This window comes from Nelumbo nucifera, chromosome 4 (genome assembly GCF_055504915.1).
Source record: "Nelumbo nucifera cultivar China Antique chromosome 4, China Antique-T2T, whole genome shotgun sequence".
Taxonomy (NCBI): Eukaryota; Viridiplantae; Streptophyta; class Magnoliopsida; order Proteales; family Nelumbonaceae; genus Nelumbo; species Nelumbo nucifera.
In genome coordinates this window covers 93366375-93380664 of record NC_142652.1, presented here as the reverse complement: position 1 = coordinate 93380664, position 14290 = coordinate 93366375, and the positions used below count along the sequence as shown (strand labels likewise).

The window sequence follows — 14290 nt, the reverse complement described above, 5'->3', positions numbered from 1 at the left end:
CTCAAGGAGTGCCTCACTACACTAACCCGCAACATATTTAAAATAAGATACCCTCCATTTAGTACCCTGTCAATTCATTTGTTTTGAATGTCTTGGGATCCATCTACTTCCAAGGTATTGACTATTGAGGCAAACTTTTCAGAGAAAGTAACAGGAAACGAACCACTACAGCTGAGTTTATAGCAAGTACACCATGGATAAAAATCTAAGCAAGCTTAATAGGATGGAAATGTTAATGTCATCTTAAAACAATCACCAATGCGAACTGTAGTTGTCAGGAAAGAAGCCACTGCTACAATCAAGTCTTTTGTTATTATAGAATGATGGATATCAACGTAACATAGAAAAATGATTAATTTACAATGGATGATTATTGCAAAAACTCCAATAAGAAGATAAAATAACAAATGGCTAATCCAAGAAATGGATTTCCTACATTTTGGCTGTCAAATATGAGAAATGGTTGTCATTGAGACAGAACCTTGTTTTTCATCTAAAATATTATATCAAGATGTTGGTGTTAAATGGCATTAATATACATTGAGTATGCTGTGCTCAGCTGATGATAACGTAATCTGCACCATCTGTAAGAAAATCTCCAGCCTTCGAGGGTAAACTGTTTCTAGGAACATTTTCCCGGACTTGTGCATGAGTCTCCGCCTCATGCTGAAACATCTTAACAAGCTCTTGGAGCTCCAACTTCCTCACTTCAACCTTTTCTTCTGCAATGGGCTCTTTCAATCCAAGGTAGAGTATTGCAGCTGAAATTAGGAGAATTCCTACCAGGACAAGTAAACCAGAGAACAAAGCAAATGCGTATGGTGTATGCTCAGCTCCAGGAATCCCATCTACATTGATCCCAAACAGCCCGGTAATGATGGATAGAACAAGACCACAACCACCAAAAACAGCCAAATTATGTGTTACACGGAGGCTTCTATCCTGGAAGTAGCATGTGCAAAACAAGGAATTCATGATACCAAACAGGTAAAAACAAGACAAGTGAAATGTGCATGGAAGGTCTCATTGTTGTGCATCTAATAACAATACAACATTCATTTGTGCATGCCCAAGTATATGGAATACAAATTTACATATAATTAATGCATAAATGCTTGGTATGAGGGTAAAATCTCAGGCTGACAAAATGAGAATGTGGATTCGAGTTTGAGAATTGGGTAATGAATTTTGCACCAGTTCTTGTCTTACCTGCAACCACGCCCGCACATTGCCCTGCATGACATCTTGAATAGTAAACAAACGGCCACGAACTGCTTCTTGCTCCTCAATCATTTCCCTTGTACTCTTTTTTATTCCCTCCAACAAACTTCTTGTTGCATTCCCCTTCAAATGTTGGAGTAGTTCATACACAATTTCTTCCCTTGCATGAAGTGACCATTTAACCCTAATTACCTGCCAATTGAAAAAAAGACAAAAATTGATGGTAAATTCATAATTAATTCAAGTCATATGCCAATACTTGGGACGTTCTCCATATATTTGTATTTGGGGAATCCAAAGTGTTGAGTTTTGGGCTGATATTACTTGTTTCTATTTACATAGCATAGTTAGGGAGTTATTGGGCCTTAGGCCCATTGGTTTATGCTTTAAGTTAAGTGTGCTTATTCAGTTCTTACATGTAGCCAACTTACTAGGGGCATATTTGTCTTTGTACCCTCTTTTATTGTGAGTATATAATCTAATGAAAGGGGTAGCCAGACCTAATTTTGGCTTCTCCCATTCTCTTCTCTCTCTCTTTTCTTTCTTTCTAAGCAGAAACCTTTTATTCTCTTTCTTTTCTTCTTTCTTTCACAGATTTTATATCAAAACAGGTCATCCAAACTTTTCTACTCCAAGAAAGTGATGCTATCAAAGGGCAATACAAACTTGGTTACCCTTTCAAATTTCCCAATCAGAGTACTAATCTTGGAGGTACAAAGGCCACATGTTGGTAAGAGTTTCTAGCGACAATTGATACAAGGATACAGAAGCATGGAACAGAGGTTCTGGGATGGTGCAAATGGTCTTAAGGAGAAGGGACCAGGATATCACTAGCTGTAAAGTTTGATCAAGTGACCCAAAGAGGGATGTTGAAGTCTATCTGTAGTTGTTAGATTGACACATAATCTGGTGTCTTTTGTATATTAATTTTAAACCATTCTCTATATTATTTAGTTATTTATTTATTTATTTATTTATTTATTATTGGTAACCCATTCTCTCTAATTGCAACATGTTCGTTGACTCCATGTCTGCACCCAGTTGATACCCATTAAAGTGGAATAATAAAGTATAAAATATAAACACATCTTAAGATCCTTCTTAACAGCAACCACTTGACTTGGTCTGCAGTGTTAAATATGGGTTACATTGACAATAATGGCTGACATTGAACAAAAACATAACCAATAATTAGAAGCTTCTCAGTCAAGCAAACACTAGAAAGGCAGAAGTAGCTGCAGTTTCTCAAGGTTTTCAGCTAGCTCAGAAATGTTGGTACGGTTCCATGGCAGTACAAAAATACCAGGAGAGAGATAAGACTGTTGACCAGGTATTTAATTATCAGATTTACCTGGATTCGCATATCAGCCAATGAATGGAGAAACAGGGAATTAGTAGAGGACAATTTCTTTGGGGTTAAGTAGGTACAAGTAATGTAATACAAATTGTATAATATAAAGGGACATAAAAGGAACACGCATGGGAAAAAACAGCTGGCCTAAGCTGTTGGATGCATGACATCTTCACATTATTATTCCTTCTTTATTCTAATCAATAAAGCATCAACAAACAATAAAAAGATAAAAAGTGCTGCCACCTCTAGTATTGTTACTTGGTCAGAAATATTATGCAAGCCTCTGATTAAGCAGGACCCTTCATTTCTATAGCAGAATTGCACCTCAAGCAATCTCAAAGATGCCACCTTCACCTTACTCTACTAGTCCAATTACTTTGTGTTTACTAATGGTCTAAATATATTTGAAGGTATGAGTAGAAGGCATGCCTTAATGGTTAAACCTTTCAATGACTCCTTAAATGCAGATTAATGATGACCTGCACCTTGAGGTAATTTGCTTGACTACATTCCATGACAAATATTTGTCATGAGCAAAGGTTCAATTATGAGATGTCTGACTTGCAGTCATGTCACTTGGAGAAGTGGAAACACTATGGCCTTTCTATGGCGGACCTGTTGGCTTTGCTTTCCTAACTCATAGACTAATAGTCTAATACTTAGGATGCAGAGGCATCATGGCCCTGCCACCCATGACACACTGTTGTCTTTGCCCTCCTGACTCTGAGATTAATACTTGCCCCTTCCTTCTTGGAAACACTGTTGCCTCTGCCTTCCTGTTTCAGGGCACCAAGGTCTAATAGACCCAAGACAAGGGGCATTGAGCAAAGGCTGACCAATCTGCCACATTGACACATAGGTTTGTTAAATGGCTTAGGAGCTTAAACATGGACTCTCATTCTTTTCATTTCTTTTCCTTTTCTTAAGGGAGAGGAGGTTCATGTGCGTCCAAAATCTTGCATCTACTACACTCTTTCATGTGGCAAGTTGTAGGGGTGATCAATCTTCCACAGTGCCACGTAGGTTTGTAGGTCCAAAATCTTGCACCTACAAATATATCAGACTAAAGACAAAGCATTATGCAACCGGTTTACCATTTATATGGATGATTATCAGACCAATTATATAATAAATAGAATATCAGATAAACCGAATTGACATGAGTCAGATTAAGAAACAAGACTTCAACAAATGGCTATGGCTTTCAAAGTTTACCACTTCAAGAAATTCTTTGAAGGTGTTCCTTGTTAGGGCACTAGAGAACCTTCAAATATGCTGTCTCCAAGGATGTCCGTAAGCACCACAAAGAACTTAGATCCAGGATAACTTGAAACACAAAAGAATTCTTCAGGCAACAAGGATGTGAAAGGTATGAATCCAAGCCAAGTGGTCAGTGCCAGGGGTGATCATGGGCTGAACCAGGCTTAGCACCTAGTAAGGGGCTTAATATAAATATGTATTACACTTAATATATTATATACAATTCCAGGGCCATGCTAGGAATGATCACCCCTAGTGACTGCTTAAAGTGACTACAACAAAAGTATCCTCCAGTCAACTATCAGAAAGGTAAAATGCTGTTGACTGTTTTATGATATTTGTGTCTTCGGTTATGCCCATTTAAACAACTAAATATTCCAGTCTATCAATAAGATGACAGTGACCCAAAAAGAATGGATGAAAATATACCTGTCTTGATAACCTTCTGATTTCTTGGTTCATAATTACGCTGAATAGATTCATATCTTCATGGTTCCTCCTATTCACAAGTACGAAGTACTTATTTTACAGGTAAACCACAAAAGATAACAGAATATGCAGAATAAAATTTCTTTAGTACAAAATAGCAGAATGAATATCATTACTTGTCCATAAACTTCAACTCAACTTCATCTGATGCTCCAAATATCAACTTACGGAATAACCTAAAAGAAACAAAAGAATCAAAGAAGAAAGGCATAACCATTTGATAGTGCTACAGTAGTAACACTAAATTTGTTGACGAAATCCAGTTTTCTTTTATTCAAAAAAACAAAATCTTGTCATCTAAAAGAAGCAATCCCTTCTATAGTTTAGGTCAGAAGAGGAGCATATTTGTCACCTATCATCCCATCGAGAAAGGCGACTAGCTAGATATGCAATGACTTCATGAATTGTTCTTGGCGTGTTAGTACCACCAGCAGAAAGAAGCTCCTGAGCCAAGGCACACCATCAAACTACAAAGTGAAAATTATAGCATATAGGAAATGCTAATGTGTATAAATAAGTCCTTACGTGAGAAGACAAATTTGAAAAGACTTTGCCAAGCATGAAACCTGAATTTCAGTGATACCCAACACGTTTATGTTTGATGCAGATCCTTTTACATGCAATGCAGTTATTAAAAAGTTCTGTGCTTGCCAAGATCGAAGAACAATGGGGATGTCATCAACATATGGATCACCTACCGAGTGCCCTAATAGCTCAAACAATAGACCACCTGCAACCCTAACTGGGATCTGATTTATAAACAATAATCATTAGTTCATTACTAATCAGTCCAACAAGACCAATCAATAACAGTCCAATACCAAAAGTTCTTGTAAATTACACATCTCAATACCAAAACAATACCTGTTTATTAATTGAATAAGAGAAAAGTAGCAGAGAAAAGAAGCATAAGATGGCATGAAAATAAAGATCAAAATAATGTAAAGGAGCAATGGTGTTGTCTGTAATTATTTTCATTTAATCCTGATACCTTTGCCATTCAAAGTCTAGTATCCATGCAAGGATGTGGGTGCCTAGGGAATTTTTTGACTGACAAATGTGACACCATTTAATTGGTGGCATACCCATAATATTAAAGATGTAATTTGCAACAATTATATCACTTGGAGTAATTGGCTGCCTGGCCCACTTTTACAACATCTTGGACTTCACTATAAAAAATCCAAAGCCGCTATAATGTAAACCGGCATTATATGGACATGGTGTACAAGAAATTTTAATCTCTCTTTATTTAAAATTTTTCATATAGATGTTATAATGGTACAGAATTATAGTGTCCTATAGTCAGCAGCCACATACAAGAAATAACTCAACCTGAGCAGACCTGGATTTTGATTAACTTTTAATTTCAATCCACCCAAAGTTGCACTCCCCCATAACTTGGAACATCCATGTTTCACATGTATATTCTTCAGTAATCCACCTACTGTTTAGGCTAGGAAATGACTCAGCTCAGCCTTAATCCCAACTATTTGGGGTCAGCTACATGAATCCTGTTGCACTATTGTGCTCTATCAAGAGTTGGTTTCTGTCAAAATTTAAGTCCAAAAATCATTTCTTGCCACTTCAGACTATGCTTTCTTTCATCTTCCCCTTTCTCTTTTAGAGCCTTCTACTTTCACTAAGTTAATCATTCTCATTGGTGTAGTCATTAGTCATCTACACAAAACCAAACCATTGCAGTTAACCTTCTCTCATCTTTTCACTAACTGGAGCTACTCTGAAGTCCTCTCTAATGTGCTCATTCTGATTGTGTCCTTTCTGTCATTGCCACTAATCCATCTCAATATCCTTATCTCGGCTAAACTCATTTTCTAAACATTTTCTTGCTTGATCACCCAGTAATCTGTCCCATATAGAAAAGCTGGTCTTATAATTGTGTTAAAAAGTTTTTCTTTTAGTCTTATTGGCATATGTTGGATGCATAGCATGCCAAATGCAACTCTTTACTCCTACCATCATGCTCTAATTCTATGGGCAACATCCTCATTAATTTCTCCTATTATAGATGAACTTTAATGATTCAGAATGAACCAACTCTTAAATCTCTATGGCTTCCCTGTGCAGCCACCCTACTGCTTCTCCAATCCCAACACTGGAGCTTTCTCTTATTGGTTTCTTTTTCTTATCATATTTCAAAATGTACTTCTATTTTCTTTACTTTGATACATTGGTTCAATAATTCCTAACAAGGGATAGATTGAGGAGGATGTTGCCCACAGAATTAGAGCAGGAAGGAAAAAATGGAGGGGTGCATCTGCATTCTTATGTCATAGGCGAATACCACTCAAATCAAAAGGAAAATTTTATAAAACAGTTGTAAGGCCAACAATGCTGCATGGAGCAGAGTATTGGGCAGGCAAAAAACAAAAATGCCCAAAAAACAAGTGTGGCAGAGATACATATACTGAGATGGATGAGTGGGGAAAAAAAAACTAGAAAGGAAAAGGTCAGAAATGAAGTGATTGGAAGGAAACTACGAATAGCTCCAATAGGTGGCAAAATGAGAAAAGGTAGATTAAGATGGCTTGATCACGTGCATAGAAGACCATCTACAGCACCTGTAAGAAGAAGTGATCTGTTGCAAGTTGAAGTGGCTAGAAGGGCTAGGGGCGGGCCAAAAAGGACATGGTTGAAGTAGTAAGAAATGATTTAAGCACTCATAATTTAACAATGGATATGCACTAAACAGAACATAATGGAAAAACAAGATTCATGTAGTCAACCCCATATAGTTGGGATACAGCTTAGATGATGATGATAATGAGTTTTAACAATGGATATGGCACTGAACATAACAGAATGGCAAAACAGGACCATATAGTTTGATGAGGTGCATCAAGGGATTTCCATATATTTCTCACCTGACTTTGGATTTGTCACACGTTCTATGCGCATTGTGATTATCATAAATGCTTTTGTGCCTTATCAGTTAAACATCTCTCTTATTTATTTATTTTTTTATCAATAACTATAAGCTTTCATTAAGATTAGGAAAATGGAATGGTACAAGGAGTAAATGTACATATAAAGACAGTGAGAGATAAAAGAGCTTATCTCTCCCCTTGACAGTACCCCTTTCTTACAATTGTGCCCAGAATAGATCTTGTCGTCCCACCCCTTGTTTGGCTAATGTATCTGCAAAGGAATTAGCACTATGCTTGCACCAACTGAAGGAAACTTCCATGTCCCTTGTTAAACATCTCTCTTATCCTTAGTTGTCAAGGCAACGCCTAGGCGACAAGGCACCCTTGGAGGCTCGCCTTGCCCAATCGCCAAGCAATTTTGTATACTGTCTTATAAAATACTTTTATATTGTTACTTTTTTGAGATTATAATTATAAAATAGACATTATTAAACAAAACTATTCATTTTTTGTGTTTATAAACTAATTTCTTTTTATTATTTTCTTATTTTTTAGGGTTTAATCTACACAAATATTGCTAACTGCTGTATTGAACCCCCAAAGACTTCAGAATCTGAACCAATAACTAAGGGAAAAACTTCTTCCATCTTTTCTTTTCTTCTTTTCCTATAACAAAAATAGGGGTTCAGTCCCCATGCTTTTTGAATTTTCGTTTCTTTCTTCTTTTTCTTCTCATAAATATGTTGATTTTCTAGACTGAAAATTATGGATAGTTATTAAGGAAAGATGGTTATGGAACCTAGGGAACTACCTAGGATATGTATTTTTTACTTAAAAAAATCCATCGCCTGGGCAACTAGGCGACAAGGCGCCCCCCCTGTTGCCTAGCCTTGCCTTGGCACCTTGAAAACTATGCTCTTATCTTGTTGAGTGCAAGAATAACACTCAAACCAGTATTTGATGAACATGAAGCATCTGCACTTGCAGTTGAAAAATAAGATTCTAGAAGCAATCTCTGCTTCTTATAACGTAGCAGGAACATTGATATTACTACAATAATTACATGGTTCTTCTCAATGTTCAGAGAACCAAACTGGGCATAGAACCGGAAAAGGGAGAGGTTTACGGGTCAGAGGTTCGACTGAGGTCGAACTGGAGGTTGAACCGTGACGACATGGCATATACATATATATACTACGAGTCATATAAATACTATATATAATACATTTTACAACTTTTAATATATTTAAATATGGTGGATGGATGGTAAGCTTCCTAATTTTTAAAACAAATGACTAGGGTTCAAGCCTTTTAATTTACATTTACTTTAAAATACGTACATAATAATGTAATGTGTATAATAGTCATTAATTAATATAAGTAAAGAGGTGGTTTAGTGGTAATTAATTAATCTATGAAAATAAGAGGTCTTGGGTTCAAATCTTGTTAACAACATTTTAAAATTTCATTTATGTATGGACTCGGGCGGATTCATGAAACCAGGACTGGTTCACCGGTTTTCCGGTTAAACCGGCCAGTTGGCCGGTTTTCACCAGGTTTTGAACAATTCCGGTTATTGGGGTGCAGCCAAACCGGTTAGTGCCCCAGGTCACAATTCGACCGGCCGGTCCGTTTTTCTAAAAACTGGTTCTTATAATACTCTTTTTTTTTGGTAAATATCATTATCATCGGGGCTTAATACTATTACTTACTGACAGCGTTATTCTTTTTACACAACAGGAATGCATTTGGAAACAAGGGTAAGGACAAAAGGGCATTTGGACTTCTCTCTCAACAATCCTTTTTTGTTCAAGGTCATAATAATCATCTAAGCCTTGTCCCAACTATATGGGGTTGGCTACATGAATCCTGTCCAGCATTCCATTCTGTTTAGTGCCATATCCATGGTTAAATTGCAGGTGCCTAAATGGTTTCTTATTACTTCCACCCAAGTCCTTTTCTGCCTACCCCTAACTCTTCTAGTCCCTTCAACTTGTAATAGGCCACTCTTTCTAACAGGTTCTGTAGGTGTTCAAGGTCTGCAATCTAATTGTGGCAGTTGATTAACTTTTACAATCTACAAAATGCTGATTGAATATTGAATGGTCATTCATACACAAATTATTTGTTGGTATTCTGATAAAGCATTATTTATGATGAATGTTCAGGTTAAAGGAAGAAAGATAAGTCAATACTCAATAGATAGGGATTATTGAAGTGGATAGTAGCTTATCTTGGGAGAAAGACAATGCCAGCCCTTTCCATTATTTTCTTTACAGTATGCTTCATATCCCACTCCCCATCATCAGAATGTGTTAATGAATTAAGTGACAAAATTTTCAGCTCCAATTTCTTTTTCTTGATAACATTTTGAGCTCTAATTATGCTCCAAAACCAATATGCCTGAACAGATGGTGCAAGTTGCAAGGTTCTCAGGTGGACTCTAAAATATCAAGAGGGTTGATATGACTATATATGATGAATAAGGTTACTATAATTCCAAATTTTATTAACTGCACCACTGGTGTTGGTACTAAAGCTAAACAAAATTTTCTTTTCTTTAGGAATGCTTACATTTAATTTAATAGTGTTTCATTCATCTATTTTTTGTTGTTTCATTGTAAATTTTCACACCGAAGTAAATGTATAATGCTGGTAGGAGATAAATGCTAATAAATAAACAGTTATAAGCCATGATGTAAATTTCATGTTGACATCTTATACTCTTATATACTAGTAACGGTTATCTGTAAACAAGAACAGGAAATGCATGCAGGACACCAAGATTGAACATGCAGTGGAAGATCTTCTGGATTAAAAATGAAATAGATCAATTATCAGAACCATATAATTTATTCATGATTCATGGCATACGTGGTTGAAATGCCTAAGTGAAAACTTACAGACCAGATGATTTTAGCCTAAGAAATTGCAAATGTGAACTATGAGCCCCAACAATTGGCACATTGATGGCCATCCCCATCTTAGTCAGTTTCATTATATGCCATCTACTACATTCTTTATAGTAACATTCATAAAAACAAATCCTATCAAACTGAAAAGTTCAGATTTCAAAGGTTAAATAAGAATTCACCTCATACAGAAGGTGCTTCATTCTGTCACTAATCAGCTGACTTTCGTCTCTCAAAGCAATACTGATGGCAGGATGTAACCACTGAGCATTACGCAGCCATGCATCAATGGCTGGGTGACCTGCTGTCACATGACACCACCATGTGGGCCCTGCTGGCCGTTCCCAGTAAGGAGCTGCTAAATCTGCAACAGTGAGATCATCCTTGTCCTCTGGGAACTCAATCTGCTGTGAGGCCCAGCCTGCATCAATTTGCACTGTTTGGACAAGCTGAGAAATCCTGGCCCATCCAATTGGTATCCAGTGACTTCCTACAATTTTTTCCATGGTAGGAAAATGGCCTGAATGGTTATCCTGGCAAACTTTGGGATCATCCAAAGGAATGCTACCACTAGCTCCAAATCCGGAAATGGAACCAGAGTCTAGTGAGTTGTTCCTGTTTACATTTTGTGCTTCAGTAAATGCACATCTAGGTGACAAAGGCCTTTCTGGATCTTCCCCATCTATTTTTTCTGCTGATTGGATCTTTGGGACAGATTTTAACCTAATTGTCTTCCTTTGGCCTCTAACAAATTCAAAAGCGCAAATAAGTCCATCTGTCCAAAGATCACTCCCAGGTAGTAAATCTCTAGTATAACTTTTATGGTTCTCTTGCTTCTTCATTTTGTTGCCCAGGGAGGCTGAGTGATCATAGCCCATGCCACTCATGTTGGATTCCATCTACTGAAAGCAACCAAAAGCATCAGTAAATAGTTTCCTCAATTTTCATTCAAAAGGAAACTTGAGAGTATGAAAATTATATTCCTCTATTAAAAGTAACAATATTAAAAGGACCTGGAAGAAACTCGCTATGAAAATCTATTTTCTTAAAATCTTAGTTAGTAATCCTGGAACACATTTCAAGATCCATAGAGAAGGTGAACTAGGTTCTGTTGCTCACTTTGCCTTACAATAGACAAGTGCAGTATTTCCATCTAATTTCCATGGTGCAAATGCCCAGAAGTTCATAAACAGAAATAAACCTTAGATGTAGAATTGAGTTTTATGGAAAACTTGGCACCCCATATTCATGCTGCAAACACCCCATAAATTCCTAAAAAGAAATCAACTTTGGCTTCACCTTACAAAAAGAAATTACCGGGTGCATTCACTAGAAAACAATTTATTTTTATTTAAGTGATTCTTCAATTCCTTGGCTCCTTGCCTATCCTCTTGTCCCAGTTTTGCAGTTTTCTTTCTAACTACATCTCATAGATATGCACACTTAAGGTCATAACTATAAGTTTAAAAGGAAAAGAGAAAAAGTGACTACTTCTACATCAGGCAAGTGTGGTTTGTAAAAACTTACAATAAAGTTAAGGTCATAACCATCAATAAAGTGTGGTTTGTAAAAACTTAAGGTCATAACTATCAATAAAGTTTAAAAGGAAAAGAGAATAAGTGACTACTTCTACATCAGGCAAGTGTGGTTTGTAAAAACTTACATATTTAATACTTGTTTAAGTGAAACTTGGGATAACAAACATCAATTAAAATCTATGAGGATTTGTCACCTCATGTTAATAATGGTTGCCTAGAAATTTCCTAAAAGGAAATCAATTTCAGTTTCACCTCACAAAATTACTGAGCATATTCAGCTAGAAAACAATTCGTTTTCATTTTAGTGATTCCTCACTATACTGCCTATCCTTTTTTCCTACTTTTGCAGTTTTGGTTCTAACTACATGTCATAGACATTAAGGATGCAACTTGAGCGGGCTCAGGTTGGGCTTTTGTCAAATTTTGAATGGGCCCAGTCTGAAGGCCCAAGCCCAAAGCAGTGTAAAATGCTAGCTCGGGCCAACCCAAGTTGACCCCTAATAGACATGCATGCATAAGGTTATCTCTAAAAAAAGTTTAAAATGAGAAAAAAAAAGGAAAATTGACTATTTCTACAACAGGGAAGTTTGGTTCAAAACCACTTAAGGATTTGAGTGAAACTTGGGATGCACTCTAAATAAACAACCATCAATTAAAATCTATGAAGATTTGTACCATTTACTTTCTATTTCCCTTCACTCTAGAATCCAAACTCTACATCTACCCCTGGGCCGCACTAACAGATCATCAGTTACCCATTATAGCGTTTTCAGGTATCATCAAAATCCCTGAAAAGACAGATTTCTTGTAATTATTAGTACCGCCCTTGCCATTCATAACAGCTTGCAAGTAACGGTGTAGTATATTAGATTCTGTCACTTGGAGAAATATTATAAATTTTTTATAGCTGAGTTTCAATATAAGATAAACTTTGGACAAGAAAGAGACCTCAACGCACTAAAAACAGGTACATATCCGGATTCCAGTGTCAAAGATGCTGTGGGTATTATTTTGGGTTATTCCAAAACAAATATGTGTCCACTAAATGAACGGAAGAGACCACTGATCTTCTCAGACATGTTTATGGTGGGTAGAATCCACCAAGGATGTCAAACCTCATGTTCGTCATACTTCTAATGGCATTTCTGCAAAATTCTGTTAATCACTTGGAAAAAAAGAAGAAGGAAAACAAAATTAGTAATGGTCCAAATAAAAGGTACAGGCTCTGCTTTTAAGAGAAATACTGAATGTAAAAATAACTGACAGGAAAATACACCACCAGCCACTACTGAAGCATCACCTCCAACTCCACAAGCTAGCAGAGATTTCCATCAATCGTGGAACTTGCTGGGGTTTTTCCTCCAAGCCGTATCCGAACACCCAGAGCAAAGAAACCCACTTATATAAAAGCAACCTGACTATAAGTACAACCAGAAAGCCAATTCAGTAAATGAAAATATCATAGAAGAAAAACATAAATTGAATATGAATTCATACTCTAATCATATCCATACCACAATAAGATGACGAGCAGAGGAGTAATTTACAACAAAACAGAAAGAATAAGTGAACAAAGAGACAGGATTAGATTAAGTAAGGAGAGAAGAAGTTACCTGTGAAAGATAGAAAGCGAATGATTGTTTTCCATCGAATTGGCTGGAGAAAGACCAGTCACAAGACTCATAACCACTTACTTCCAGTGCTGGAATCAATTCTCATCTGGAAGGTTTCTCAAAAGAGAGAACTACAATTTTCCGCTTCATTATGAGGCTCATATCGCTATACTGTCTAAAATTTAAGAAATTGTTTGTGAGTGCCTCATTTTTCACTTATTACAGGCAAGAACAAGATGCTCACCAGTCGGGCGGGTTAGGCCCGATTTATGATAAACCCTGGCCCGACCCTAAAATTTGAGTTTAAGGGATAGGTAAATATGTATATATAACCCAACTTATTAGGCCTGGGCCCAACTTGAAGATCGAAAATCCAACTTAACTTTTGTAAAATTTCGGTCTGGGTCAGTTCAGATTCAGACTCAAGCTGGGCCCACCCAAATTACACCCCTAACCAACAAATAAACTAAATGACCGCTAAAAATAATCTCAAGAAGAAATAAACAACTGCTTACAATTAACCATAAATGTAAACAATGGAAATAAAATAATTGCAACAATGTAAATGTAAAGTAATTAGTGGATGCATGAGATTTTACTACCCACGTCATTTTGTATCTGTCTTTAGTCTAGTCTGTGTTGTTTTTTCCCCTCTACCCAAAAAATAATAATAATAATAATAAAGAATAGTATAGTTGGTAAATGTTAGTGAACAACAAAGAACAATAAATTCTGAAATTAAATGTTAATGCAATTAATGGAATGCTAATAAAGTTAGTAGCTCAATAACTAGGGCAAGATTATTTTTATCTTGTAGTTTAAATAGTTAGAAAAATGTTAGTAACAGTTAGAAGAGAATTATTGCACAAAATTGAAAGTAAAGCAAGAACTAAGAAACAAGAAAAGATGCACACACGATTTTTATAGAGGTTATGTAAACCTTGCCTACATCCTCTACCTCAAACACCCTTTGAGGATTCCCATTAACTCAAAAGATACAAACACGATTTTTATA

The 14290-nt window shown here is 36.4% G+C and overlaps 1 protein-coding gene across 14 annotated transcripts; it reads right to left on the bottom strand.

The window, feature by feature from the left end:
* Positions 1–293: 293 nt before the first annotated feature.
* On the bottom strand, positions 294–13414 carry LOC104610702 (uncharacterized). Of its 14 annotated transcripts, none has more exons than XM_010277448.3 (10): positions 13276–13414; positions 12927–13080; positions 12611–12817; positions 10307–11026; positions 4891–5073; positions 4677–4768; positions 4441–4500; positions 4265–4334; positions 1210–1413; positions 294–942 (listed from the first exon to the last, which is right to left on the bottom strand). In XM_010277448.3, exons 4-10 carry the CDS (start codon positions 11021–11023, stop codon positions 556–558), a joined length of 1713 nt encoding a protein of 570 aa, XP_010275750.1. In that variant the 5' UTR covers positions 11024–11026; positions 12611–12817; positions 12927–13080; positions 13276–13414; the 3' UTR covers positions 294–555. The 14 variants fall into 14 exon arrangements, with proteins under 14 accessions (XP_010275750.1, XP_019055540.1, XP_010275781.1 ...); XM_019199995.2 differs by having other exon boundaries at positions 294–848; XM_010277479.3 differs by having other exon boundaries at positions 12942–13080.
* Between the last annotated feature and the right edge of the window lie 876 nt (positions 13415–14290).

Excerpts from the sequence above, each read along its gene's own strand:
- LOC104610702 (XM_010277448.3), bottom strand. The coding sequence starts at position 11,023 with ATGGAATCCAACATGAGTGGCATGGGCTATGATCACTCAGCCTCCCTG. Across the intron at positions 4,769-4,890 it reads TGGGTATCACTGAAATTCAG|GAGCTTCTTTCTGCTGGTGG; the intron begins GTTTCATGCTTG and ends GCCTTGGCTCAG. Across the intron at positions 4,501-4,676 it reads CTTTCTCGATGGGATGATAG|GTTATTCCGTAAGTTGATAT; the intron begins GTGACAAATATG and ends TGTTTCTTTTAG.